Source organism: Rhinolophus sinicus, chromosome 2, assembly GCF_057876585.1.
Source record: "Rhinolophus sinicus isolate RSI-liver-muscle chromosome 2, RSI-T2T, whole genome shotgun sequence".
In the NCBI taxonomy this organism is placed as follows: Eukaryota; Metazoa; Chordata; class Mammalia; order Chiroptera; family Rhinolophidae; genus Rhinolophus; species Rhinolophus sinicus.
Window position 1 is genome coordinate 178396098 of NC_142502.1, and position 27025 is coordinate 178423122.

The 27025-nt window shown below is 43.6% G+C and overlaps 1 protein-coding gene across 2 annotated transcripts; it reads left to right on the forward strand.

Annotated features, from left to right (window-relative positions):
- Nucleotides 1–1322: 1322 nt before the first annotated feature.
- Nucleotides 1323–13770, forward strand: TTC32 (tetratricopeptide repeat domain 32). 2 transcript variants are annotated; one of them, XR_012496260.2, is made up of 4 exons: nucleotides 1323–1592; nucleotides 5178–5335; nucleotides 6067–6272; nucleotides 13634–13770. XR_012496260.2 is itself a non-coding variant. In XM_019755003.3 (3 exons), the coding sequence occupies exons 1-3, from the start codon at nucleotides 1441–1443 to the stop codon at nucleotides 6192–6194; spliced, it is 438 nt and encodes a 145-aa protein (XP_019610562.3). In that variant the 5' UTR covers nucleotides 1323–1440; the 3' UTR covers nucleotides 6195–6924. The 2 variants fall into 2 exon arrangements, 1 of the variants encoding a protein (XP_019610562.3); XM_019755003.3 differs by lacking the exon at nucleotides 13634–13770 and having other exon boundaries at nucleotides 6067–6924.
- The last annotated feature ends 13255 nt before the right edge of the window (nucleotides 13771–27025 follow it).

Below are 27025 nucleotides of genomic sequence, written 5' to 3' on the forward strand. Positions count from 1 at the left end.
TTTATCCCATTGTCTGGGTTCTTTTGACTCTGTTGATAGTTGTTTTTTGCACAAAAGTTTTTAATTTCCATGAAGTCCAATTTGTCTATTTTTTCTTTTGTTGCCTGTGCTTTGGTGTCATAGCCAAGAAATCATTGCCAAATCCAATGCCATGAAGTTTTAGCTTGTTTTCTTCAAAGAATTTTGTATTTTTTATCATCTACATTTAGGTCTTTAATCCATTTTAATTTTTTTTAACATGGTGTTAGGTTAGTATCCAACTTCATTCTTTTGCATGTGGATATTCAGTTTTCCCAGCACCATTCATTGAGAAGACTGTCTTTATGACCTGCTGTTTTGAATACTATAGCTTTGTAGTAAGTTTTGAAATAAAGAAGCATGAATTTGTCAACTTTGTTCTTTTTCAAGATTGTTTTGCCTATTTGGGATCCCTTGAGAGTCCATGTGAATTTTAGAATGGATTTTTCTGTATCTGTAAAAATATCACTGGGGTTTTGAGGGATTCCATTGAATTTGTAGATCGCTTTAGGTAGTATTAACAGCGTAAGAATATTAAGTTTTACAATCCATGAACATGGGATGTCTATTTCAGCAATGTTTTATGAGTTTCATTATACAAGGTTTCACCTCCTACGTTAGTTAACTCCTAAACATTTTATTCCTTTTGATGCTATTATAAACAGAATTGTTTTTTAATCTCTCAGTATTGTTCATTTTACATATTTTTACATAATTTTTACTAGAATTAAACGTATTTAAATTACCATCTGGTTTTCCCTTTGGCATGAGCAGCCAGGGAATGTAAAGTAACGTCACGGACCACAGACTGTCAACATGAAATACTATTTAATGCTTACGCTATTCTAGAGGATCAAAAAGATTGAGATGTTTGCAACCTAGGGTCTGGGGCGTCAGGACCGTTGGGCAACTAAACTCATAGTAACCACAGCCTACTCATAACATCCTCTGAGGGGTGTTTTGCTCAGGGCGGACGCTGGAACCCGTTAGGCGCTGCAATAGATTCCCGGCCAATCACTAGCTAATTCGCCATTCATAAGCCAAGGTTTCTGTCGCTGCCGGCAGTCAGTCCCCTTTCCCCATTCACTGGAACAAAGGGCAAGCTCCTCGCAACCTCAGACCACGGATTTGGAATTGAGCTTGGTCTCCTGCTTCCCTGGGAAACGCGGCAGACGGGACCAGCAGTAACAACAGCGGAACCGCGCTTCACCGGGCTCTGTCCCAGCCTCCCCGAAGCTTGCGGTCTCTGCCAGCAACGACATTGATCTCGCGAGATGACGGCTCCTCCTGAGGCACAAACTTCCCCCTTGGCTAACGCGGAAGTTTAGCTGTCAAGTTAAATTCCAGGGGGCGGAAGCGGCCTTGTGGTGCCGCCTCAGAAATTAACGCCATTAACTACCGAAAGCTGCGCCTCCGACCGCTATGGAGGGGCAGCAGGAGCAGGAAACCCACGCAACCCTAGCACGCGCCCAGGCTCATTTCAAGAAGGGTGAATACGCAGAGGCCGAGGCGCTCTATTCCGCGTACATTCGCCAGTGCGCTTGTGCAGCCCCCGCAGGAGGGGCTCCCGCGAGGTAACTATCGCGAGAAGTGGGGTGCGCGGCGTGTCTTCGAGGGGGAGGTCGGAGTCCTCCGGCCCCGTTGCTCAGCCACCTGAGCTCAAGGGCACCAAGCACCCAGCGGATAGATGCTTGTTTTCTCAGAAAGGCGGCGAGGAGAGAGTCTTGGAGCGCAGTCCCCTGCGCCTTCCTTGGGGACACCCGGAGCGCCAGCTGTTTCTCACGCCGGGTGTCCCCCTTTCACCTTACTCTGTGTCAAGAGACTCAGAGCTGAGGGCTTTTCCACCCGTGATTTTAACAGATGGGGTATCCAGGACCTGGTGAGGGCGAGGTGACACGTCTGGGTAGTGCTAAGCCAGCACACGGTGCCGCGACCCCAACCACAACCCCACAGGCAACGGTGTTTCACGTGTTGTGAACCAATGTTTTTTCCAATGTGTGAAAAATAGTACAGTGAACCTCCAGGTAACCATGATTCGGCTTAAACAGTGTCGCTTCACCCAGACTTCATGCTATTTGTATACATTTCAGAATGCGTTTCTAATGAAGGATTCTTCAAAACACGTCACCACAGTACCGTTATCACCGCGTAATTCCTGGTATCAAATATCCAGTCAGTGTTGCAACCTAACTGATCGATCAATAAAGTTGTTTTGTGATTTGACTGGTTCGCTTTTAGAGTTCGTTCAAGTGGTGTGCACATCAGGTTCCGTTATAGGCTCCCCTTCTCTCCCCCCCGTAGTTAATCTGTTGTGCACACCGAGCCGTGTGTCTTGGGAGCCCCCCGTATGTTGCATTTGCCGAATTCATCCCTCGGAGGTCATTTAATGTAGACTTCTGTCTGCAACAGTGCTTGTGAGTTGGTAGTTAAATCTTGACGTTTGAGCCAATTCAGATTCAGTATCATGGCAAGAAAACTTAATTGGTGGTGGTGTGTTCCACCAGAAAGGATGTAGTGTCTGATTGCCTTTCATTTTTGTGATGTTAGCAACCTCACCTACTAATACCTGCTCGCCCAAAACGTCTTGGATTTGTGCCTGGATGTGTAGCATTTGTTCTTACTCCACGTTTTGCCTTATTCTTGTTGATGGTGTGGAGTAGACCAGGATGAGAAAAGAAAGAACAGAGAGGGTTTGAATGAACAGCTCTTTTGACAATTTTGAGTTGTCTGCACCATCACCCTCCTTTCCCTTCAAGGATTTGGTTTTTCTTGAGAGGATGTCAGCTTGGCTTTTGTGTGAGGTTTAAGATTCTTATTTTATTTGTTAAATTCATATGAGTTGAGCCAGGAAAATAAAATCGCTTTTTCATTTGAATAGTATGCCAAAATAATAGTTTATAGAAGTTTCTGAATAGGCAATAAAATGATACCCCTCCCACTCCCCCGCAAAAAAAAAAAAAAAAAAAAAAATTAGTAAGCATAGAACACATAGTTTTCTATCCTTGTTTCAAGCTGGAAGGAATAGACTTACCTAGTAGGTTTCAAACAATGTTCATCAGCAACAGGTATGTTGACGCCATGTAATCTTACTCTTCCTCCTCTGCTCCTCTCAGCCTAAGAGCACAGTGTGTGCTTGTAGCAAAGGTAACTTCTGCTCCTTGCCAGATTAGGGAAAAAAACGCATGGTTTAGTGGAAGGGGCTCAGCGTGTCTGAATTCCCTGCCACATAGCTCGTACCTTTCCTCAGTCTCAGTTTCTCATCTGTAAAATAACCCTTCAATTTCCTTACAGTTCTGAAATTCTAGGAACTCATGGATTGAAACTGAATTCTGTTTCTCCAACTTTTCCCCTTACATGCATGTTTTAGCGTTTCAATTTATTTTAAAAATATTGGGTCACTGAATCATTTTAAAACAGTATTTGCGGTCTCTGAATGCCTTTCACTCTGAATGGTTTATAACATTTTCTTTTAATATTCAAAAGTGCATCCTTAGCCACAACCTGATTTCCAAATGTTTTTGCTTTGCTAAAGTTAGCAAATGCTAAAAATCCACATTTGGATTAGGTAACCTGGTTAAATTACATTATGATAAATACTATTATTATAAAAATTTCAATATTACAGAAAAATGTTTGGCTTCAGCTCTTAGCCCAAGTCTTTAAAATATGGAACAACTTCCACATGAAAATAGGCTTTTAGAATTTGGTGTAATGAGGTCTACTTCTAAACCAAACATTCTGTGATCCTCTGAATGTAAGAACTTCATAACAAAGTTTTGCAGCTTAGAAATTTAATTACTAGAACCTTACTGGAGTCCTGAGGCTGCATGTTTCTTAAAACTCTTAATGGGGTAGCAGTTTACCTAGTATCATAACAGAGATAGATGAAGGAAGGGAATGTGCCCTCTTGTTCTCTAGGTTTTAATAATAGTGCTAATGGCATCCAGAACTGTTCTTGTACCCAGTCTGTCAGTCATAGCTCACGGAAACAGACATTTTCTGAAGTTGCCATGGTTCCTCTCCATCATTAGCAAATTTGAAGGAGACCCCTAGGCTGTAAGTACCTTTGATGGCAGTAGTAGTTACAGTCCCTGTCTGACATCTCAAGGATCAAGATGTTAAAGGGACATAACTTTAATAACACTGACTGCAGTTTTGTATTTTCTGAGGACTGTACTTTGCACTATGAGGTATAACAAAGCAATGACCTAAGTTTAGGCTGCATTTTCCCTGTTTGGTTCAAATTTGAGAATCCCTTTGGGAAAAAAAAGAAAGGACAACAGAATCATCTCTGACACGGAGCAGAGCTCATGAATGTCCTGTATGCAAATGATTTGTCCAGCAGGGTTGAGGAGGGCTGCGACTTATTGAGCTGTTGGTGGCTGTCAGAGCTGCCTGGGTGTCTGACCTCTTACAGGAAAGTCTGCTCACTTAATGCTCCTTTGGCAGCCTCTGGAGCCCTCAGACGCAGAGTTGATTCTGCACACAGCAGCCCCAAAGTGGACTGGAGCCTTGATGCCCTCCTGGCAGGAAGCCAACCTGGCCTTGGGGAGGATCCCAATGAAAACTGGAGGGACGGCAACTCTTCCCCCAGAAAGCACTCCCTGGGGACCAGCGTGTTGAATTTTCACTTAGGGTTAATTTGTATTTCTTCATTGGTGGAAAGTGATTTCAAATCTCATTGTTTTGGGATCACTTAAAAATGTAGACAATAAAGTTGATGATTTGCTTTGTGACATGTCCATAGCAAACTGGAACTTTGGGCCGGCTTCCCCTCCTTGCTCAGCTTGAATCTGATCTGTCTTCTTCGCCCTGCTGGCATGTGCTTAGAAATGAACAATGATTTTAATATTACGTTCAGCAAAACAAGTTGGCAATGAACAGGGGCTATGAGCACACTATAAAATGAACGTGCTTTTCCAATTGACAATGTAGTGCCGTCACCCTGCAAAAGTAGGTAACGGGATTAAACAAAAATGGATTCCACTGCTTTATTTCTTTGCACTTTGTTTCTTTAGTTTGGTTTCTCAGTGTGGAAACTGCATGTTATATATAGGCTATGAAGTTTGACAATACCCAAAAGAGAATGAAAGTGGAAACGAGAGGAATTTGGTAACACGGTGTTTTTAATGTGAACTTTTTCTTTAAAACAAATGCAGCCCTGAGGATTTGGCTACCGCGTATAACAACAGGGGGCAAATCAAGTACTTCAGGGTTGATTTTTATGAAGCCATGGATGACTACACATCTGCCATAGAAGTCCAACCCAATTTTGAAGTTCCGTATTACAACAGAGGGTTGATATTGTATAGGCTGGGTAAGAATTTTCCCCCCCTTTGTCCTTGACTACGTTCTCTGAATTTAGAGCTCTCGAATGTTGTAACACGAATGTAGTATTTATTAAGTCTTAAAAGTTATGTGAAATTTAGGTTTAGAGCCTGTAACAAAGGAGTTGTTCCTGAGTTTATTTTGGGCTTTCGATAGGCATTACAGACCCCAGCAGAGCGCTGGGGTGGGAATTGGACCCGGGCGCAGGAGTGAGGGTGACCCCATTACTTTGTGCCTGTATGTTCCCAGCTGCGAAATGAGGGTAATGCTGATGGTCACCTGTGAAACCTTTCCGAGTTAAAATCTTTGAAGGCACAGGAGACAATATAACGTGAAGGGGTTTTGGATCTTTGGGATGAAGGGAATACGTGTACTGTTTCTCATTTAAAGTTTTAAAGAGAATATTAATTTCTTGTAATTATGTAAAATAGGTGATACAATATTGTTGAAATTTTATGATGATTTATGCTATTTACCTATTAAATCTCAATAAACAAACCCATAGCTAATTTTAAGTATATTATTCTATAAGGGCAGGCAAAATTAATTTGGTAAATAGCCTGATATCATTATTAAGAGGAAAAATATTCTTCACTAGGAATGGTTGAAAGCTTGTAAATGTGAAAGCAAAAGTATGTGTATCCAAACTTTGCTATGAATAATAGAGGGAATACTCAGCTTCTTTTCTTTTTTCCATTTTTGTTTTGGATTCTGGTACAGGATACTTTGATGATGCTTTGGAAGATTTCAAGAAAGTATTAGACTTAAATCCTGGATTTCAAGATGCTACTTGGAGCTTAAAACAGACTATGCTAGATAAAGAAGAAAAACAAAGAAGAAATTACTGAAAAAAGTTATTGAAAATTTCAACTTAATTGAATCAATTAACTCATGATCCTTACACCTGCCATCTCATTGTCTCTAAAGTAGGTGCTGAGCTATTTTGATTTATATTGAAGATGAAGACATTCATGCATTAACACTGAAAGTTAAATAATATACCGGGGGTGCCAAAAACGTGTATACACATGACTTGTATGCATCTTTTGTTACTGGTATATATTGAGTATTACAATTTTAATACAGTTTTTTCCTTTCTTAAAATGTGTATACAATTTTTTTGGTACCCTCTGTATTTAAGGTAGTTAATTCCAGGTGAACTATTTATGATGAATAGGTATGCTTTTTATAAAGTGTAAATAAGTAATAATAATGTGTAATTATATATTATTACAGTAAAACATTTAAAGAAATGTGTGGTAGTTTCCAGTAAAACAATTTTTTTTGCTATATTTTTATTCCCAACTTTTTATTTTAAAATATTTACATCTACTGAAAAGTTGTCCTTCGATAGATGAATGGATAAAGAAGTTGTGGTATATATACACAATGGAATACTATTCGGCGGTAAGAAAAGATGAAGTAGGACCATTTGTGACAACATGGATGGATCTTGAGAGTATAATGCTAAGCGAAATAAGTCAGACAGAAAAAGCAGAGAACCATATGATTTCACTGATATGTGGTATATAAACCAAAAACAACAAAAGAATAAGACAAACAAATGAGAAACAAAAACTCATAGACACAAATAGTTTAGTGGTTACCAGAGGGTAAAGGGGGAGGGGAGTGGGAGATGAGGGTAAAGGGGATCAAATATATGGTGATGGAAGGAGAACTGATTCTGGGTGGTGAACACACAATGGGATTTATAGATGATGTAATACAGAATTGTACACCTGAAATTATGTAATTTTACTAGCAATTGTCACCCCAATAAACTTTTTTTTTTAAAAAAGAAAAGTTGAAATATCGTACAATAAATACCTATAAACTCTTAGATTTACCAGTTAACATTTTTTCACATTTGCTTCCCCCCCATATTTAAATATATAACATTTTGTTGAACTATTTGAAAATAAGTTGCTGATACCATAATCTTTATCCCTAAATATTTTAGCCTGCATCTTCTAAGACATCCCCTCCAAAAGAATAGAGACATCCCCCTTTATAGTTATACCATTATAATACCTAATAAAATGAACAATTCTATAACATAATCCATACCCAGACCATATTCTAATTTCCCAATGGTTTTCAAAGTGTCTTGAGTAGATTTTTATTTCTGGACCTGGAGTCAATCAAGTTACATTGCATTTTGTTATGTCTCTGAGTTCTTTTAATCTAGAATAGTCCCCTTACATTTTCTTCCCGATGGCATTTGCTTTGAGAGCAAAGCAATTTTATGTAGCTAGGCTAGAGAGATATAACATTTGGGCTTAAAAATGAACAAATGTCCTAATGAGAGCAATTTGAAAGAATTCAACTTACACTTGATTTTCTCTAGAAGACATGGCTAAGATAGGTTAGGATTTAAATATTGAACATAGTTTTCTGTCTCTAGGTAATGACAATAATTTTTGTCATCAACATGTACCGAGTACCGAATACTTACTATAATTCCAGCACTGTTCAAACTCTTCATATAATTAATTGGGAGTAGGATTGGGTTGGGTAGAGAGGTGAGGAACTGGCAAAAAGCACTTAGTAAATATAAGGCTTAAAAAAACCTGTTTTACTTGAGTACTGCCAGCCAATAATTAGGTTATGGTGAAGCGACCAAGAACGGGGAATAATTTGAAGGGTGTACTACAACCATAGCCAGCCATGTCTTGTCTACATTGTTTTGTTTGTTTTCATTGTTGAGGTTTGACTTTCAAAGAATACAGATCCTGCATCTTGGGGTCTCCCAAACTAGTTTGTTACTGCTGTGGAAAAACTGTTCTGGGTAGAAATTACCCTAATCAGAAGAAAGGCCCAGAGTAACTTCTGCAGCGTTCTCAGAATCAGTCACCATCGTTAGCCTTCAGAGGTTTTTTGTGGTTTTTTTTTTGAGTTTAACTGATCTCATGAATCAGAAGTAATCACCCAGTTTGTAGTTAGTAAATAATATCTGGCAAAATACATGGAGAATTTGGGCTGCAGGTGAATGAATATTAAAAGGAAATGAAGTTTGAAAGGAAACTAAAAGTCTCTATGTTTCTGGAATTATTCACATTTTCCAGTATGAGTTGTCCCATTTTTTGGAAATGTCTTGAAAAGAATTTGTAAAGTTGCATTAAAATGTAAAAAAACCCCCTGAAGAAAATTTTTATTTAAAAAGCAAAGTCCCTAGATCTTGGGAGAGCTTCAAACCATTCTACCCAGAACATCAAATACTTAAATAATGCTTCAATAACTTTATTTTCTCTTGGCTCATATTCTCTTTTCCTTCCTCTTGACTGGGATCAGATGTAATATAAAAAACAACAACTTATTAACAATTTCATTTGATTTGTTGGATTTTTTTATTCAACATTTCTCCATCCTTTATCAGAAAAAGAATTCACTCAAGTTCAGAATCAGCATTTGCTGATTAGAAGCCAGGCACTTATTTTTCTCTTTGGTTATTTTTGTCTTAAGTTACTTGAAATAACTAAAGAATAATATATTTTCATCAGTTGTCTTCTTCAAAACTTTAGGCATTACACATTCAGATTCTAAATTTATGATTGACTAAATAATACCTTTCACGTATGTCTTAAATATTTTTTTTTTATGTTTGCTATCATTCAGATTTCCCACATTTCCTTGTTTTTACCAGAAAATTACCCACACTATGTTGTTTTCCACTTTTTCTCTCTGCCAAAACAAGGCAGAAAATTGTGGTTTGCTATGAGGTTTGTCATTCACAAAGTAAGGTAAGAGAGACAAATGAATTTAAGTTACTTTTAAGCTTAGCAAATTAATTTTAACTCTTAAGCATGGAGTTATTTGTTTTTTTTTTTCCTGAAATCTCAAACTGAATGAAGCCAACTGATTGACTTTTTGATAGCAGACTATAGTCTGGCTGGTGAAATAGCAAACTGGATTTCCAAATCAGCTTTTAGTCATTATCTAATTGCCCTTTTCTATATCTTTCCTGATTTTTCTGTCTTTCACTGGCCTCTCTACCCTCCGAACACTATACATAGTCTTGGCCTCTGACGTTTTGCAGGTCTTAAGTCTTTCTGAATGGGCAGAATATATTTCAACTCTGCTAGTCGGGGCAAATCAATTCAGCATTTACACGGACATTCATCTAAATGTCAAATTTAACTCTAAGTTTCAAATAATTAAACCTATCTCTTGCTTAATGACTTTAATTTGTCCCTGAAAATACTTATACTAAGTGAAAAGCCATTAAATGAAAAAATATTTTTATTCATTTTTAATTGGAAAAATGATAAATTCCATTTTAGCCCAAGATAACTACCTACTTTTTTACAGATAGAAAAATATATCAATTGAGTAATGAAAACAATTTTTTATAAGCAGTAACAATTTGAAATTATGTAATTATATTTACAACAACTACATCAACTATAATGGCATGACTCTTTACTCATCTTTTTCTATTTTCTGTACCAAAAAAAGCTTTATTAAGGTATAATTCACGTATCATATAATTCACACATTTAAAGTGTACAATTCAATAGTTTTAAATATATTCAGTTTCTGTACCATTTTTAAAACTAATTTTTCAAGCTTTTGGGGTCTCATAGTCTTCTTGCATGCAGACTATACTTAATGAAGTTATTTTGGGCAAATGAAAGGCTAAATATGAGAGTGCTTCCAAATACCTAACCACACCCACACATAAACCAGATGGGAGAGTCCTGAAAATGCTGCCTCTTCTGGTTTCACCTAACTAAAGTAGCACAATTCCAGTTTGGGTTCCTGTGATACCCTCTGGCTAGAAACTTGTGTTGAGTGAATGGGAGGAGCTGTGATATTGAAATTTTACTTCTTATGGCATATTTATTTCATGTATTTCAGTGAGCAGGCTTTTTTTTTTTTTTTTTAAACTAATTGTTGACACACATGGACTATTCAGGAGCCTCGTGAAGAGCTGAACAGCTGCTGTGTGAGCTAAGTGTGTAATTTTAATAGCTTCTAGATAAATTCACATTTTGGTGTTTTCTGTTTCTCATAAATGTGATAGCAAATTATGTGAAAGGGATTCCAGTTTAAAATGGCATTTGGCCAGAAAGAGAGAGAGATTTAAAAAAAAAATTTCATATCTAATGTTAGGGGTCATCAAAAGACCATTCTTTATAAAGAGGAAAGAAGGCTGAGAAATACAATTTAATTTTATTTTTTTGTTTTTTTAAAAACAATTGGTAAGATTTTTAAAAAGTATTTTATGCTTTTTTAAATCACAAGAAGATAAAGTACACATCCGTGTAGCAAAAGACAAATAATAAAAAGAAAGAAACCTACAAGGAAGTCTAAAAAGCAGAAATTGACTTGTGAATATGCATACAACAACGAAATAAGAGCACAGCAGTGGAATCCCAATTTTTCATCTGTCAGCATCCAATCACACATGCAGTAGTGTAGTGAAGAAGGTCTTATTTTTCACAGACGAGGAAGCTGAGGCTAAGAAATTCAGTAACTTGCCCAAAGCTATGTCCAAAACCCATGTAAACACTAGAAACTGCAGTTAGTATCAATTGTGCTTTTTTTTTTTCTGTTGTGGCTGGCATCCACTCGCAGCAGATGTGCGGACTCTTTTTTATTTATTTATTTTTGTCCTGATACAAAATTTAAATTGCTCCTAAAATATTTTAGTACCCATGAAGGTGAGTAGCAAAATATATTTAGGTTTTTTTTTTTATAATGGAACATTATTGCAATTCCAGTATTGCTTGTTGGTAATTTTCCCTCCTGATTGAAAACAGACACAAAAATGGTGAAAAGTAGATTACTATTAAGAGCAAACTCTATTTGGAAGATTGAAAGCCACAGCTACCAATAGTAAATTTGTATCTAATATTAAGAAAGCTATCCAACATTTATAAATCAAGCAAAGGGAGGATTGCAAGTCCTTTCAATATCATACTGGGCACAGCCTAACAGAGCGGCTACCCAGGGATGATTTCACTCTCTGGGGCTGCGTCTTTCTTTGATTTTCTATTTGCTTAGGGCCCTGTGAGATGACTTGTAATTTGTAGATTTTTGCCCAGAGGAGATGCAAATGATTTATGTCTAGTGCAAACAACCCTAAGGGCTATGTTTTTATCGCCTGAAGGACGTTGACCAGTTTTGACTCGTTTAACCTGGCAACTTGAGGCCGGAATTCTGTCTTCATGGGCCATAAATACTCAGTTCCTCAAATGCTATTTTACTGTCCTGGCGGTTCTCTCATTCATGAGTTAAATTCACATTTGTCATGTGTTCATTCTTTATTCTTAGAAGAGTCATGCTTACCTTAAAAGATATATAGTTTGACACTTCTGTGGAGGAAAAGAAAACAACTTTAATAGAGTTTATCATTAATATAGTCACTTAAGTTTTTTCTTGCAGGAATAAGAGAGAAGGGACTGAAAAGTTCCTACTGCCTGTTTAGAATATTCAGTAACTCCTGTGTGGATAATGTGGAGGTTTAATTGAGCTCTGACTGAAGAAAAGTATAGGGAAGCCCTTAAGCTTAAATTAAAACACATATAAGTACTTTTAAGTCAGCAAACACGGCGGAGGAATCTGCAATGTGGTGAAACGTGCGAGTTGCGCTGTTAAGACCCTTCTGCATTCTCACCTTCCAGGGGTGACCACTGTGAAGTTATACCTGTCCTTCCAGACCTCTTCCTACGTACAAATACATAGACACGTGTATGCATATACATGCACAGAATCACGGTCCACATATCATTAGTAACAAATCATTTATTATCTTGGACATTCTTTCACGTAAGAACATAGAAATCGACCTCATTCTGCTTAGACCCATGATTTTTACAGCCACGTTAGAAACGCTTGCCAATTTTTTGTTATAAAATTAATACATGCATATGGTGATAAAAATTAAAACGGTGCAGGAGGTATAAATGAAGAGTAAGACCCCCTTCTTCCTCCACATTCCCCTCCAGAGCTCACCACTTTTAACCAGAGCAACTAGAAACAAAAGGTTACACGGCTCATTTTCCTGTTCCTGCTAGGCACATCTTTAAAAAATTAGTTTTAGTTCTTTTACCACCTTTGTGGCTCTATGCCCTCTAGGCAGTTTTGACCAGTTTGTACTAGGTATACCTCTGAATATATCCTTTGGCAGTGCATTTTTTAAAGCTTATTTCCACCTCATTAGAGTGTTCTTTTTAAGATTACAGAATGGCTATAACACAAACTTAAAATGTCCAAAACTGAGCACTTGGGCCTCCGCGCTCTGCTGACAGGGTCCCTACTTTCCTGCTTCTTGAGGCCAGACTCCTTCCATCCCGGGGCCCCCAGCAGCGAATGGCATGGCTTCTAACCTTGGCACAGAGTCTAGCAATTCTCACCTCTGCTCCCACTCCAGGCCCAGATGTCACCCCTCTTCTTTGCAGGTCTTCCAACTAGTCTCCTGCCTTGGCCCTCACCCCCAAGTCTGTGTCAGCACAGCCACCAGAGAGAGGGTTTGAAAGCAATGGTTTCTGTCATCGCTGAGAATATGAAGTGGTTCTCACAAAGGCCTATGTCATGGAATTTTGCACTTGCTGTATCCTCCGTGCACCCCCCACCCATGGCCAAGCCCTCCCCTCCTTGAGGCCTTTGCTTGTCTGTCACCAATGGTGACCCTCTGACCACCCTGTTGAAAAGTACAAATCCCAATTGTACTGCTCATCTCACTTTCTTTTTCTCTCTGTAGCCACACCACGTATTTATTCTTTCAGTCTGCCTGTCCTCTCCTTCCTGGAAGATAAGCTATGTCAGGGTAGGGATGTTTGTCTGTGCTAGTCTCTGCTGTTTCATCAGCACTTAGAACAGTGCCTGGCATTCAGAAGGGCCTCAAATATGTTGAAAGGATAAATGAATTAGTTGTCAAATCTGTTAATTGACTTACTATTTAGATCTTGCAGATTTATCACTGGCTATTAAGTGTGGGATGGACAAGTGTTCGATCCCTTGTTTTTCAGTTGTTCTTGAGAATATGGCCTGATTTATACGTAAGTTTTCGTTTTACTTAAAATAGCTCACTGTTCTAGTTTAATTTAGAGAAGAAAAGTCCTCTCAAAGACAAGGTCACATTCAGTGGGGACCTTATGTTGTACTGTAGCTTTATAACAGGTGCCTGTTATGGTTGAATTGATATGATGTGATCTTATCCACCAGTACCTCAGACTGTGACCGTATTTGGGAATGGGGTTGTTACAGATGTAATTACTTAAGATGAGGTCACAGGGGAGGGATGGGCCCTTAATCCAATCTGACTGGTGTCCTTATATGATAGCATCTTACATGACTGATGTCCTTATAAGAAGGAAATTTGGACACAGGCAGACATGGGGGAAGATGCCGTGTGAAGATGGAGGTGGAGGTTGGAGTGATGCTGCCACAAGCCAACCAACACCTGGGGCTGCCAGAAGCTGGAAGAAACAAGGGAGCCTCCTACACGAGAGGCTTTGGAGGGAGCCCGGCCCTGCTGACACCTTGATTTCAGACTTCTAGTCTCCAGAACTGTGAGAGAATAAATGTCTGTTCTTATAAGCCACCCAGTGTGTGGTACTTTGTTACGGCAGCCCGGGGAAACTAAGACAGTATCCAGCTAAGACTATCCAGTAAATAGTAGTTCAATTTCCAAATGAAAGACCTTTTGCACGTACATGCCTTTGTGTTCTTGCACCCACAAATGCAGCTCTGTGGGAAAACGGATGAACATTTTGTTAGAACAAACCTATAAATTAACGATTTCCAAGGGAGGGGCGGGGAGGGGAGAGAGGGCTCTTATTTCCTTATTTGGTCATGACCCTAAATGGTTTGCCCTGGCTGCCTGCTAAGAACTTCATAACCACCCTGTGTGCCTTCAAGACACTTAACTCTTGGAGGACTGACGCTCCTCTGGCTCGAAGCTGGAAAACAAAAGTGGGAGTCATTTCAGGCTGCCAAACAACAAGCCCTTGCGACAAGCCAGGTGAGATGCCGTCCAAGTTGGCGGAGCGGGCAGGATTGGGAGCTGTCAGAGTGGCTTGCAAAACCATCATCGTTTCTATTATGAAGATCAGCTGCCAGTAGACTTACTGGAATTGGAGCAGCTTCTTGAGCGGGGGTGGGGGTGAAGGGTGAATGGAAAGAGGCGCCTGCATGTGGAGCCCCAAGCCTCCATCTGTCACTGATGCCAGCACATGACAAGGGTGACAAAGGCCAATGTCCACTGACCTACCCTTGTTATTCTTACTTCCACCGCCCTGCCTCTGCTCAAGGTATTCTTTCCCAGAATGCCCTCTTTCCCACATTTATTGAAGTCCTGCCTCTCCTCCAAGTCCCAACTACCGTTGACCCTTCGGTGCCAATATCAGCCCAATCTCATTTCCGTATTCTTCAGTTTTCCATTATAGTCTGGACGGAGCACCTTTGCCACTGAATGTGGTCACAGGGCAGAAGCATTGGCATCAGCTGGGAGATTGTTAGAAATGCAGACTCCGGGCCCAATGCCAGACCTACCGAATGAGAGTTAGCATTTCCACAAGCTCCTGAGGGAGTTCATCTGCACACAAGGTGTGGGAAGCACTGGTCTGCATCGTTGGTTCCCAGATGTGGTCTCTAGACCAGCCACAGCAGCATGACCAGGAACTGGTCAGGACTCAGCGTTTCCACCCCACCCAGAGCCCCAGAACACGACCCCCTGGAGGTGGGGTCTAGCCTTCAGGGTTTAAGGAGCCCTCCAGGAGACTGATGTCCGCTCAAGTTTGAGAACCACTTGTCTGTATCATTCAGCCAAGTATCTAATCATGCTCTTTCATCTCCTGTGTGTTTGTCTCCCCCTCCAAGCTGGGTACCCTGAGAACAGGAACTGTGTGTGTGTGTGTCTCTGGCACTTAGCCCAGGTCTAAGCATGTGGTGACTGATGTCCAGGGGTAACGAGCGGGTCACTGTCTCCTGCCTGTCTGTTCTATTCAAGCATATGGGGGCTGGGAGAAGGGGAGAGGAGGACAGGGTAGACGCAGGAAGACTTCCCTTTGTTCTCTTGAGTCCCTCAAGGATTTGAGTTTCTTGGGGTGGCGTTATGTTTCCTCTCACTTTGGCCTTGGATACCAAATCAATATCATGTAATTTTGCATAGTAGGTAATACTGAATTATCACATCGGGGTAACTTGATCCAGACTTCTGTTTCCAATAGATTTATGTGGGTTTTCCTTCCTGGAAAAAGTCATTGCTGTTGAGCAAATAATGCAATGCTGGCTAACTGTTCCTTTTTCTGGATCAATAAGTCCTTCATCTGGGCCAGTAGCAGTGACTAGCTCTTCTGGCTTACGATGTCGCGAGAAGGATTTTCAGACATGACTAATGTATAGCCTCCTCCTCACGGCTCTCATAAAGCACTGCTGGGTTCCATCACCATCACTTAACACCCTGGCCAGCGGTCCCAGGCCGCGGCGCTGAATGTACTGGGCTTAAGTGCTCTTCCTCCTCGGGCTGGCTGCTAGCTTTCAAATTTCTGGACATAATTCCTTTTGAATTGCTTATGGGCATATAATTTTTTAAATTAAATTTATTGGGGTGACATTGGTTAGTAAAATTATATAGGTTTCAAGTGTATAGTTCTTTAATACATCATCTACATATTGCAGTGTGTGTTCACCACCCAGAGTCAGTTCTCCTGCCATCACCATGTATTTGATCCCCTTTTCCCTCTTCTACTCCTTACCCTGACCCTCTGGTAACCACTAAACTGTTGTCTGTGTCTATGAGTGTTTGTTCTTCATTTGTTCGTCTTGTTCCTTTGTTGCCTTCAGTTTTATATCCCAAATATGAGTGAAGTCATATGGTTCTTGACTTTTTCTGTCTGACTTATTTTGCTTAGCATAATCTTAAGATGAATCCATGTTTTTGCAAATGGCAGTATTTTATCTTTTCTTATGACAGAGTAGTATTCTATTGTGTATATATACCACATCTTCTTTATCCTGTCATCTGTCAAAAGACACTTTGGTTATTGCCATGTTTTGGCCACCGTAAATAATGCTGCAATGAACATATACCATGTTTCCCCCAAAATAAGACCCACCCTGAAAATAAGTCCCAGTTAAGATCGTCAGCCAGACGGACACATTAGGACATTATGACGATGTTCCAGAAGAAGATGACATGACTGTATTTGAATACATGTAGATTGTTGTACATGAAAAAATAAGACGTTCCATGAAAATACGCTCTAATGCATTTTTTGGAGCAAAAATTAATATATGACCTGGTCTTATTTTCAGGGAAATAACGGTACAAGACCCAGTCTTATTTTCGGGAAAACACAGTATCTTCATGGATAAATATTTTCAGATGTTTTGGGTAGATACCCAGGAGAGGGATTGCTGGGTCATATGGTAATTCTATTTTTAATTTTTTGAGGAACCTTCATGCTGTTTTCCATAGTGGCTGTAGCAATTTACATTCCCACCAACAGTGGATGAGGGTTCCTTTTTCTCCACAGCCTCTCCAATACTTATTATTATTTGTCTTGTTGATGATAGCCGTTCTGACAAGTGTGAGATGGTATCTCATTGTGGTTTTGACTTGCATTTCTGTAATAGCTGGTAAAGTTGAGCACTTTTTTGTGTTTCTGTTGGCTGTTTGTATGTCTTCTTGGAAGAAGTGTCTGCTCCGGTCCTGTGTATGGGCATATAATTTTAATCAGAGTTATATGACATTTGAGCTGAAGGGCATTTGAGAAATCACCTATTTTATTTTTATTTATTGCTGTTTGTTTATTTAAAAGACTTTATTTTTAGAGAAGTGTTAGGTTTACAACAAAACTGAGGTGCAGGTACAGAGATTATGCAGACGTCTCCTATCCCCGCATAATGCATAGGCTCCCTCATTATTACGTCACTCACCACATGGTACACTTTCTGCCAAGGCTGACCCTGCATTGACACATCATAATCACCCAAAGCCCATAGTTCACGTTAGGGCCCACGCTTGGTGCTGTACATTCTATGGGTGTGGACAAATGTATGGTGTCATCCACCCATCATCATAATACCATACAGAGTATTTTCCCTGCCCTAAAAAGTCCTCTGTGCGCTGCCTATTTGTCCTCCACCCCATACTCTTTTATTGTAGACAAACGGGAAGGTTCTGGTTGAAAGGTTATGCAGTTGGCAAACAACAGAACTACGAGTTTAATTGGACCAGCCCTTTTAAACTCTCGATTTAAGAAAAACAGTGACTTCCAGGTAGTGAAGCACCTCGGTTTATGCTTGTTTCCATTAATCCTGACACCAAACTTAGACCTGTTTCAAGATCCAGTTCTTTGCCCAGGACCATCCTGCAGAATGAGAGCTTAGCCTATGATGAATCGTGCAAAGGCCCAGAAGCCTAACTCAGAGAAGCATTATGTATATAGATACCAAAATCACACTCAAGGCAAAGGTAAGTTGTGGGGCCCTACTTGGAGGCTGCAAGAAAGGAACCTGGTACAAAAATTTTGGGAGAGGAGAGGAGACCCGACAGTGTGTTTCCACCCACTTAAATGCTGGTTATAATTTGACCTGCAAGTATGGGAAGGAGAATGGCAAATTCCCATAAAACCCAAGGTACAGAGGAAGGCAAGCTACTGGGAGTAGGGTGGGGGACTAGTTAGAGAACCTTCCGGGAAGGCAAATGCCTGCCATCCTCCATGTGTGCTCATTTAAGCTTTCTGATATCCCTTCCAAATTCACATTATTTCTGTTTTACCAAAAGGGATAAGTCCTGACTTAAATTAGACGTAAATTAAACTGGAGTCAAAGTTCACAGAGAGTCCCAGATCCTTCTTTTTCTTGCACCTAAGCTCCATCTAGGGTGACCGACTTGTCCAGTTTGTCTAGGACTTCCTTGGTTTTGAGACTGGTAGTCCTGTATCAGTTGGGATAAATCTAACACCCCCGATTCCCTCCGGGGGACCGGCGTTCTTGATGGGAGCCATACTGGCCCCCACAGGACCTGAGTCAGGCCCGCTTTGCTCAGTTGATTGGCACCAGGTGCCAGGGCAGGCAGCCGGCTCCCTGGTTCTATGGTGGATGGAGATGGCGTGGAGTCCACGGCCTCAGGATGGCTGCTGCTCAGCCAGCTCCTATCACACAGCATTTGACTGGAGCGCCAGTCTCCACCAGGAGAGTGCTGTCTGCCTGGCCCAGACTGAGAGGTTGACACACAGGAAGACAACTGACTCAGCCATTGGGAAAGCCAATCTCTGCTGTTTCTGCCTTGGGGCAAGTTTAGGTGCAAAGATCAAAAACATGGGTTCAAGTCAAAAGGAACTTTATTTTAAGGATACAAGTTTAATGGAATCCAAGAACCAGGTCCATGAGCAGGCTTGGAGGGGGAGAGTGTGGGAGCAGAGCAGCTGCTCCCTGCCAGCCCTCCCCAGCCCAGGCTTGCTGGGGTTTTGAGGGGCCCAGGAAATGGAGCTGGCTATTTGAACCAACTGCTAATGTAGGCAAGCAGATTTAGAGGGGATGTTGAACTTCTTGGGAGGAAGATATAGTTCAGAGGGTGTGGAACACTTTTCCAACAACAGAGCCTTAGAATTAGGACAACTTACCCACCCATCACTGCACTGTTATGTTGGGGGAGGATGGGGCTTGCTGCTGTCATCCAGGTGACACTCGTGGTGAGGAGGACACGAGGAGCACGCTGAAAGCAGGCTACTCCCAGGATGTAAGGGAAGCGAGGCAATGGCCCAGCTCTGCAGCTTAGTTCTGAACCCACTATTCAGGGAAGTCACTCTTCAGGGACAGGGCATGGAGACAGGGCAAGGCTAGAGAGATGCTGGGTGTCACACTAATAGAGCTCCATCCACGTGGAAGGAAGTGTCAGGAATGGGGGAGTAAGCCTTTCTTCTCCCTCCCAATAGTCCAGCTGCAACAAGCTTTACGTGCAAATCCTATCTTCTTAGTGGCCCTATAAGGGTCTTCTTTTATGTAAGCCAACACTTAAACTGTGTTCTTCCTTTTCTTTGAAGCTCTTGGTGTTTCTAAAATCCTGATAATGACCTGGGGGCCTGAGGTCCTCAGTGGGGAAAAGCCAGCATCTTAAAGCCTTTATGATTCAGCAGGGGCCAGGGCTCTTTATCACCAAGGCCAAGAGTCCCCCTCCAATCCCCCATCCTGGCCCTGACAGCTAACCAACCCATGATACTCAGCTGGGCTAACAAGATGGACCACCCATTTTCAGACTGAGAAACATTGCCCTTTGGAGACAGTTACATGGGCCAGGAAGGAGAGTGTGGGCTGAGCTGAGGGCTCTGCCCATTACAGCATGATCTGGAAAGGAGACAAGCCCTGTAATTGGGCCTGAGGGACACATTCTGACCACTCTCCTCAGAGACCGCTTCAGCACTGGCCAGGAAAGGCCCCACAACAATAGACCTACATCTAAGGCCATGAGATCGCGTGTGGAGGGAAAAAGCTGTGCCAAAGAAAATCTTCAGAGTCCTAGGGTGTTCTGTGAACTCCCAGAGTGGAGGTAAATATTGATCCCCTGGGGGTGAAGAAGGTGGGCATTATTGGAAAACACTCTCATGTAGAAAAGTGGGCAACTGGGCTGAACAAGCAGTGCCGTGTAGAACATGGCTGTGCTCCTAGCAGGTCAGGCAGACTCGTGAGGCAGCGGTGACAGATGGCGTGAGCTGTGGGAGTGCTCATGGAGAACTCCGTTTCTGGGCAGTTTTCTCCTCCACGAAAGGACTCTAGGATATGGTAACTATCCTTGTCCCTATGTTTCTTCCTCGTTAACAGGAAACCAGACAGCATGGCTGAAAGCATTCTTCTCATTGTATAAAACAAATTCTAGGGCAACAAGCTTGGAGGGCCTCTGCTGTGGAACACCAAGAATTCTCCCTCGTTTGAGGCAGGGGACGAGATTCCTGAAACAGAGCTCCACTGACAGGACAGCGGGGTCAACATCCGCTTGGTTAAATGCGTTTATTATACTTGAAATCTGTTGTCACTCATGGAATGACGTACATGCCATCTTGGGCAGTGCCAGCACAGTGGCCACCACTGTGACGAGGAAGCACATAGCCACCAGGCCCATGGGCAGGACCTTTGAGGGCTGTTCTCTGAGGAGGAAAAGGACAGCGTTCTCAGGGTGGCCAGGGGTTTCAAATGACATGCTTTCTAAAATTCACTCTCAGATTTTGACCTGTTGTCTAGTAGGCACATAACCCCCAGGGTCACTGAACCGTGGCCAGATGGTCGAGTATATATACTTTCATGGCTGGAGTTCAAGGTAGATGTGGGTGAGGGAGGCACTGACTGATGCAGGAAGACTAAGATTTCTGGGTTCCTGTGGACTTTCTCCAGGACTTCCTTCTTCTGGGAGGATAACCAGACTTGTTAAATGTCTCATGAAATGCCTGCAAATTAGCATAGACAGACACCAGCCAAACTTGATGGGTGAGAGCCTGGTGGTTTTGGCCAAAGACACTTCAGAACTCACCCAGATATGCAGGCAAGGCCTCTTCAACAGGTTCTCAGGCCAAGAGAACCAAATGTGATACGCAGAATGCCATTTTGAGAGATACTCAGAAGGGTCAGTTATAGTTTGGTCAGGACTTGAAGCAGCTCTCAGAACGTTGGGTTCATGTGGAGCAATGAGAGGGGGAGGTGGAGATGGTTATGGGCTGGACCATTGGGCGGAACTTCTCAGAGCCATTATTATCCAGTGTGGTAGGGCTGGGCTCTCACACCCTCCAGCCTGGGCAATGCCCATTAGGGTCCAAGAGGAGGCAGACTTGAGTCAGGCAGTGTAGATATACCTGAGAACAGAAGTGGGGAACAGTGGAGACCCCTGAATAGGAAGTCTGTGAATTAGATGCTTTATCACTACTTTGAAAGTTCAATAACCTTAATGAGCGTCAAGTCCTCATTCTGCAGGAAAGGTAGTGAAGCTCAACAAAGAGAAATGACTGGTCCAGGTCACATGGCTACTAACTGGCTAACCAGAGAGAGTCAGCTAGAGGGCCAACTTACGCCAGACTTCTTCCACCAGGCTTAATCTCACTTATTAGTTACCATCCGTTGGGCTTGACCTCTGGACATTGATATCAATTGAGCAAGCAGTATGTGTGAGCCACATCTCTTCCAAAAAAACCTAAGATGTATCAGGGCCTGTGGCTCCGAGGGACTTTGTGCAGTATCCCCAAACTGTCCATGTAACTGGGAGTCTAGATTCCTATTTGGCCCTTTCTGGTTCTCCGAGAGCTCACCTCGTTGGGTCCGGATGCCACATGCTTCACCACCAGCCTCTTGACCAAGCACAGGTACAGGACTCTTTCACTCTGGGAGATGGGGTAAAAGTCTACCTCCAACAGGTTACTATCTTTTCTGCAGCTGCCAGGAAGAATGTGGAGACAAACAAGGTGTGAGGTACTCTGGAGAAGACTTGCTATTTCTTTGTTCTTAATTCTCACTAAGTTCCTTGAGCATCCTTATAACCTTTGTTTTGAACTCTGTCTCTGGTAGGTTGCTTACCTCCATTTTGTTCTTTTTCTGAATTTTTCTCCTGTTCTTTAATTTTGGGATATATATCTTTGTTTCCTCATTTTGGCTGCCTCTCTGTGTTTGTTTCTATGTAATTGGTAGCTCTGCCATGTCTCCCAGTCTTGCAGGTGGTCTTATGTAGTAGGTGTCCTGTGGGGCCCAGTGGCACAGTCTCCCTGGTCACCTGCTCCAGGTGATCCAGGAGAGTCCCTTGTGTGGGTTGTGCATGCCCTCCTGTTATAGTTGAGCCTTGATTGCTATTGGCACATTAGTGGTTGGGATTGACCCTTAGGCTGACTGGCTGTTGGGTTTGGCCATGTCACAGCATACGGGCTGCTGTGTGGGGACTTACCCCACTGAGTGGGATTCGACCCAGCGGGCTCTGGTGCCTGTTGAGACCACCCTTTGTGAGTGCCGCTTGTAGGGCTAATTGGGTGGTATTCTGCTGTGATCTGAAGCCAACCTCCAAGTATGTTGGTGCTGGGGCCTCTTAGGAGGGGCTGCGGTGCAGGCCCACATCACTCACTGCCTGTTACTGTTCAGAGATTACCTGGTAGGAGCTACAAAGTGATCCGTGGTTGTTTCCTGCCTGTGCAAAACCTGGAGGTACGTGAGAGAGGCCATGCTACAAACCGAGGACGGGTGCCACCAGTACTGGGCCTGAGGTACGTCTGCAAAACCCAAGGACACCCTGGGCCTGCTGCCATCTGCTGGCTCCCGTAAGGTTCAGTTGCTGATAGAGCCTGGTTTGGTGTGTAATTTGGGTGTGGCAGAGTCTCAGGGAGTCATTAGAGTGGGAAGAGTTGTGGTCAGCAGGTTAATGTAAATTCTGGTTTGGTGCCAGTGCTGAGCCTGGAGCTACTCGGCAAAAGTCTCAGAGCACTTGGAGGCCAGTTGCCACCTGTCAAGGGCCTGCCAGACTTCAATAGTTCTCTAAGAAAGAGCGCAATGTGGGTGGGTCTGGCTGCTTGCCAAGAAAGTGCCTCCAGGTGTTGGGGGAGTTGGGTGGGGTGGGGTCTCAGTGAGTCAGCAGGATGGAGCAGCAATGCTCACCAGGCCAATCAGATTCAGATTTCGCCTTGTTGGGGGCGGGCTCAACACAGGAAAAATGGTGCCCGCCTGCGGCTACAGGGGAGAAGGACCTCACACAGGGCAAATGCCAACTGTCCTCCTGTCCTCCCCCGAAGCCATGCACCTCATCTGCTCCCTGTATGTCTCCGAGGCCCTCCTGAATCACTGTCCCTCCACCAGAGCCCAAGGTGAGTGCCTGCGTGCGAGTGAGGCTGTACTTGGGCCGTTTATTTAAGAGGATGTCTGAGTTTCCTGAAGCTTTCTGTCCCACCCGGATGGTCAGAATCCCCACTGTTTTTTATAGTCAGATCTTGTGGGGCTCTTTTTCTCGGCAACAGTATTTCGGGTGGGGGAGCCTATTGTGGGGGCCTGAAGTTCCTTGCTCCTTCATGGGGGAACCTCTGCTGCTGAGATATCCCTCCTGATTCTGAACTGTCACATGGCAGTTTGGGGCCTGTTCTGTGTCTCTGCCCTTCCTACCAGTCTCAGTGTGGCTTCTTTATATTTTCAGTCATAGGACTTCTGTTCGGCTAGATGTCAGATGGTTCTCCAGGTTGATTTTTCTATAATTTAATTGTAATTTTAATGTGTTCATGGAAGGACGCAGGCACAGTGTTTATCTACTCCGCCATCTTGGATCTCTATGGGGAACTGAATTTTAAATTTTATTTGAATTAGTTTAAATTTTAAAAGATACTCAATTCAGTGGTGTGAAAAATTTAAAGGGTGTTTGGAACAACAAACTCACATTTAAAGTATGTGATGCCTTTCCCAGCTGCAATTTATAAAATCTAAACACAGATCAAATATTTTTGATGAAAATTTAGTGTTCAAATTGAGATATGCTGTGTTAAGTATGTACCAGATTTTGAACACTTAGTACAAAAAAGAATGTAAAATATCTCATGAATAATTTTTTATATTGAATAGGTGTCAGAATGATGACGTATTTGGATATATTAGGTCAAATGCAATACGATTAAACTTGATAGCACCTACGCCTACCACTTACTGGCTCCTGGCTCTGGGCCATTCCCCTAAAGGCTTAGGGCCTCTGTTTTCCCTTGTCTAAGGTCACTGAGTTGAAAGACCCTTTGGGCTTATCCCAGGCTGTGCCCAGCTCTGAGACTGGTGGGCTGATGATGACATTTGGTGGGAGGGTGGTCTCCAGTCACACAGGGAGGCTGGGCCTGGGGCAGTGTCTGAGCCCCCAGCGCAACAGGAATGCTGTCACCCCCCTCCCCCCAGCAAAAGGGTTCAGTAGGGGCTCCCAGGGCTTGAAACTCAGATTTCCTTGACACCCACTGCCTAAGGAAGTGGGGTGCTGGCCAGTTCGTTCCATCTATTGCAGTAATAACCACGTCTCTTCTCTCTGGAGCCTTTCCTTCCTCTCTGCTGAGTGCTTCTGAGCCTGGCTCTGGCAGGGTCCCCTCCTCTGTCCCCTGTCCCTGGGCTTCAGGGCTCTGCCTTGAGTCAGCCGAGCAAGAAGAGAGCAGAGGGGTCCTATCCTGCTCTTCTCTGGGCTTTTCCAGGCTTCTCCAGGAAACTGGAGAGGTGGGGATGAGGGCAATGGTGCAGAGGAGCTTCCCGGAGGAATAATTGGGGTTCCTGGCTGGAAAGCTGGGTGGAATCAATGTGGACTTGATCCTGAGGCAGTCAGAGAGTGGCCCCGGGCAGCTTGTATGGGGGTGTGTGATCAGCGCTGTGTGGGGCCCAGGGCCAGGAGGCTCTGCAGAAGGGCAGCGGAAGCAGATGTCTTCTCTGCGTTCATCATGACTCGATTCCATGGGCTGTCTTAGACACATGCTATAGAGCAGACGCTAAAATAAGAGGCTGCTGCTACTGAGCACCTGTTACAGGACAGGGGTGCTTCCGTGCCCAGTATCATCGAATCTTCTTGGTAACCTTGTGAGGTAAGTTCTTTCAAAAACCTGTTTTAGGTAAGAGTTAAGGAGTTAAGTGAATTGCCTAAGACCACAGAGCTGGTTAGGGGCAGAGGCAGGATTTGAACCCAGCTCTGACACCAAGGCTCAGGGCTGAGCGTAAGTTGTTCATAATGACCCAAAAGACATCTGAGCCACGAATACACTCAGAAGTGGTTTACTATCACCCCATCATTCCCCCACTTCAGGGACCAGGAATGTGAGTCCAGGCAGGGGCAGGGGCTTGTCCTGGTCCCGGTGCAGAGTGGGCCTGGAACTCAGGTCGCACTGAGTTCCTTATACTACTTGACGCTGGGCCTGCTGGGAGGTGCCTGGGAGCCCTGCTGAGGGGGGCGGTGGGAGAGGGCGGAACCCTGACTGTTCTCAGTTGGTATCAGTGGTCTGAACCTGAGGGCTCAGCTGCCTCACTCTTGTGCATCGTTTGGTTCTTTTAAATAGCTGTTCAAGTGGTCACATTGCCCTGGGAAAGTGGAGGAAGACTTGGTGTCCCTCCTAGCACCTGGAGTCTCAACTTTGAGTCCAGGGATGTGGGATTCAAATGGAACACAACCACTTAACGTGTACCCATTCTCACCGGGTGTCTCAGCCACAGGGCCTGAGAATGCCATTCTCCACATGGCCACTAGGTGTCGCCATCGCTCCACGAGAGGCTCTCCCTTTCTGGACGCTCTGGCTCCTTGAGGGCTTACTGTGTGCTGGCCTGTGATTGGCGCTGGGAGGAACGCTCCTTGTCTGGCTGTGCTGGGAAGGCTGTGTGTCCCGAGGCCGGAGATAGCGCTGTGGGCCCCTGAAAATACCAACTGTAGGCAACATCAGGAACTTACTGGAATAGTTCAATGGAATGCGTTTCTGTGGCGGTCTCCTGTGGTCTCTGAGGCTTACCCATTTAAGTCTCCAGGGCTCTTCGTGTCAGGCTGGTACTTTTGCACCCATGACCTTTTCTGAGGGATTGGAAGTGCCTTGAAGATCTAGTCAGGCCAGTTGCTGCTGAAATACTACCACTGCCCTGATGCCTGCAGAATGCAGGCCTGTCCGCATGGGCTCTCTCAACATGCTGGGGGTGGGGGGGGGCAGGTGGGAAGGGAGGGACACACCATGTCCTTGCTGTAGATGGAGGGTCAGATGGGGAGTGTCTTGTTCAAGGTCACTCAGCTTTGCTCTCTTCTGGGCAGTTCCACGCCAGAAAAGTGCCTGTTATAGGTGAAATCATGTCCCCCCCAAATTCATGTGCTGATGTCCTAACCCCCAGTACCTCAGAATGGGACCTTATTTGGAAACATGGCTGTTGCAGATGTAAGTAGTTAGATGAGGTCATACTGGACTAAGGTGGGCCCTGATCCAATATGATGGTGTCCTTATAAAAGGGAGACATTTGGACACAGACAAGCACAGAGGGAGCACTCCCAGTGAAGATGAAGGCAGACAGCGGCTGATGCCTCTACACGCCGTGACGCCACACGTGGCCGTCACACACAGATGCACCCCGGCAGCCCTCAGAAGGAAGCAACCTTGCCGACACTTTGATCTCGGATTTCTGGCCTCCAGAACTGGGAGGCAGTACATTTCTACAGGGAAGCCAGGCAGTGTGTGGTGCTGTGTGACGGCAGCCCTAGCGCACCGATGCAGCGCCCAAGTCTGAAAGGCCGGTTCGGATCCTCGGCTCGTCCTCTGGGCCTCCTCCCGTGACCTGCCGGCTCGCCTCCTTCATCTCCTTGTTCAGCCCTTTGTCTTCCTCATTCTTCTCAGCCTCGTATCATGGCCCTTGCTCCAAAATGACCACTGTCTCAGTCCCCATAGAACCTGTTCTTTCAGGAAGCTGAATTCTACCAGGAGGCATTGGGACAGCAAGCTGAGGAAGCTGACTCAGACTAAGGGTGAGAGACGGACACCCAGGTGGTGTGATCCCAGGGAAAGGCCTCACGTCACTCGCCCGGATCGCTAAGTATTCGAGAGGAGTTTGTTAACTCCCGAAGAGGACCCTTTGTTGAATGAAGAATGTGTTTATCATGCGAGTGCTTTGCCCCTAAGTAATCCATTAAACATGGTGTGTGTTTTCCTTGTGACGAGGGGCCGAGTCCTGGAGCCTGTGTCCATGCTACTGGCACTTGAAGGCACAAGCCTGGATTTGACTTCCTCACAGGTGGAGG

Excerpts from the sequence above, each read along its gene's own strand:
- TTC32 (XM_019755003.3), top strand. The coding sequence starts at position 1,441 with ATGGAGGGGCAGCAGGAGCAGGAAACCCACGCAACCCTAGCACGCGCC. Across the intron at positions 1,593-5,177 it reads GCAGGAGGGGCTCCCGCGAG|CCCTGAGGATTTGGCTACCG; the intron begins GTAACTATCGCG and ends AAACAAATGCAG. Across the intron at positions 5,336-6,066 it reads GTTGATATTGTATAGGCTGG|GATACTTTGATGATGCTTTG; the intron begins GTAAGAATTTTC and ends ATTCTGGTACAG.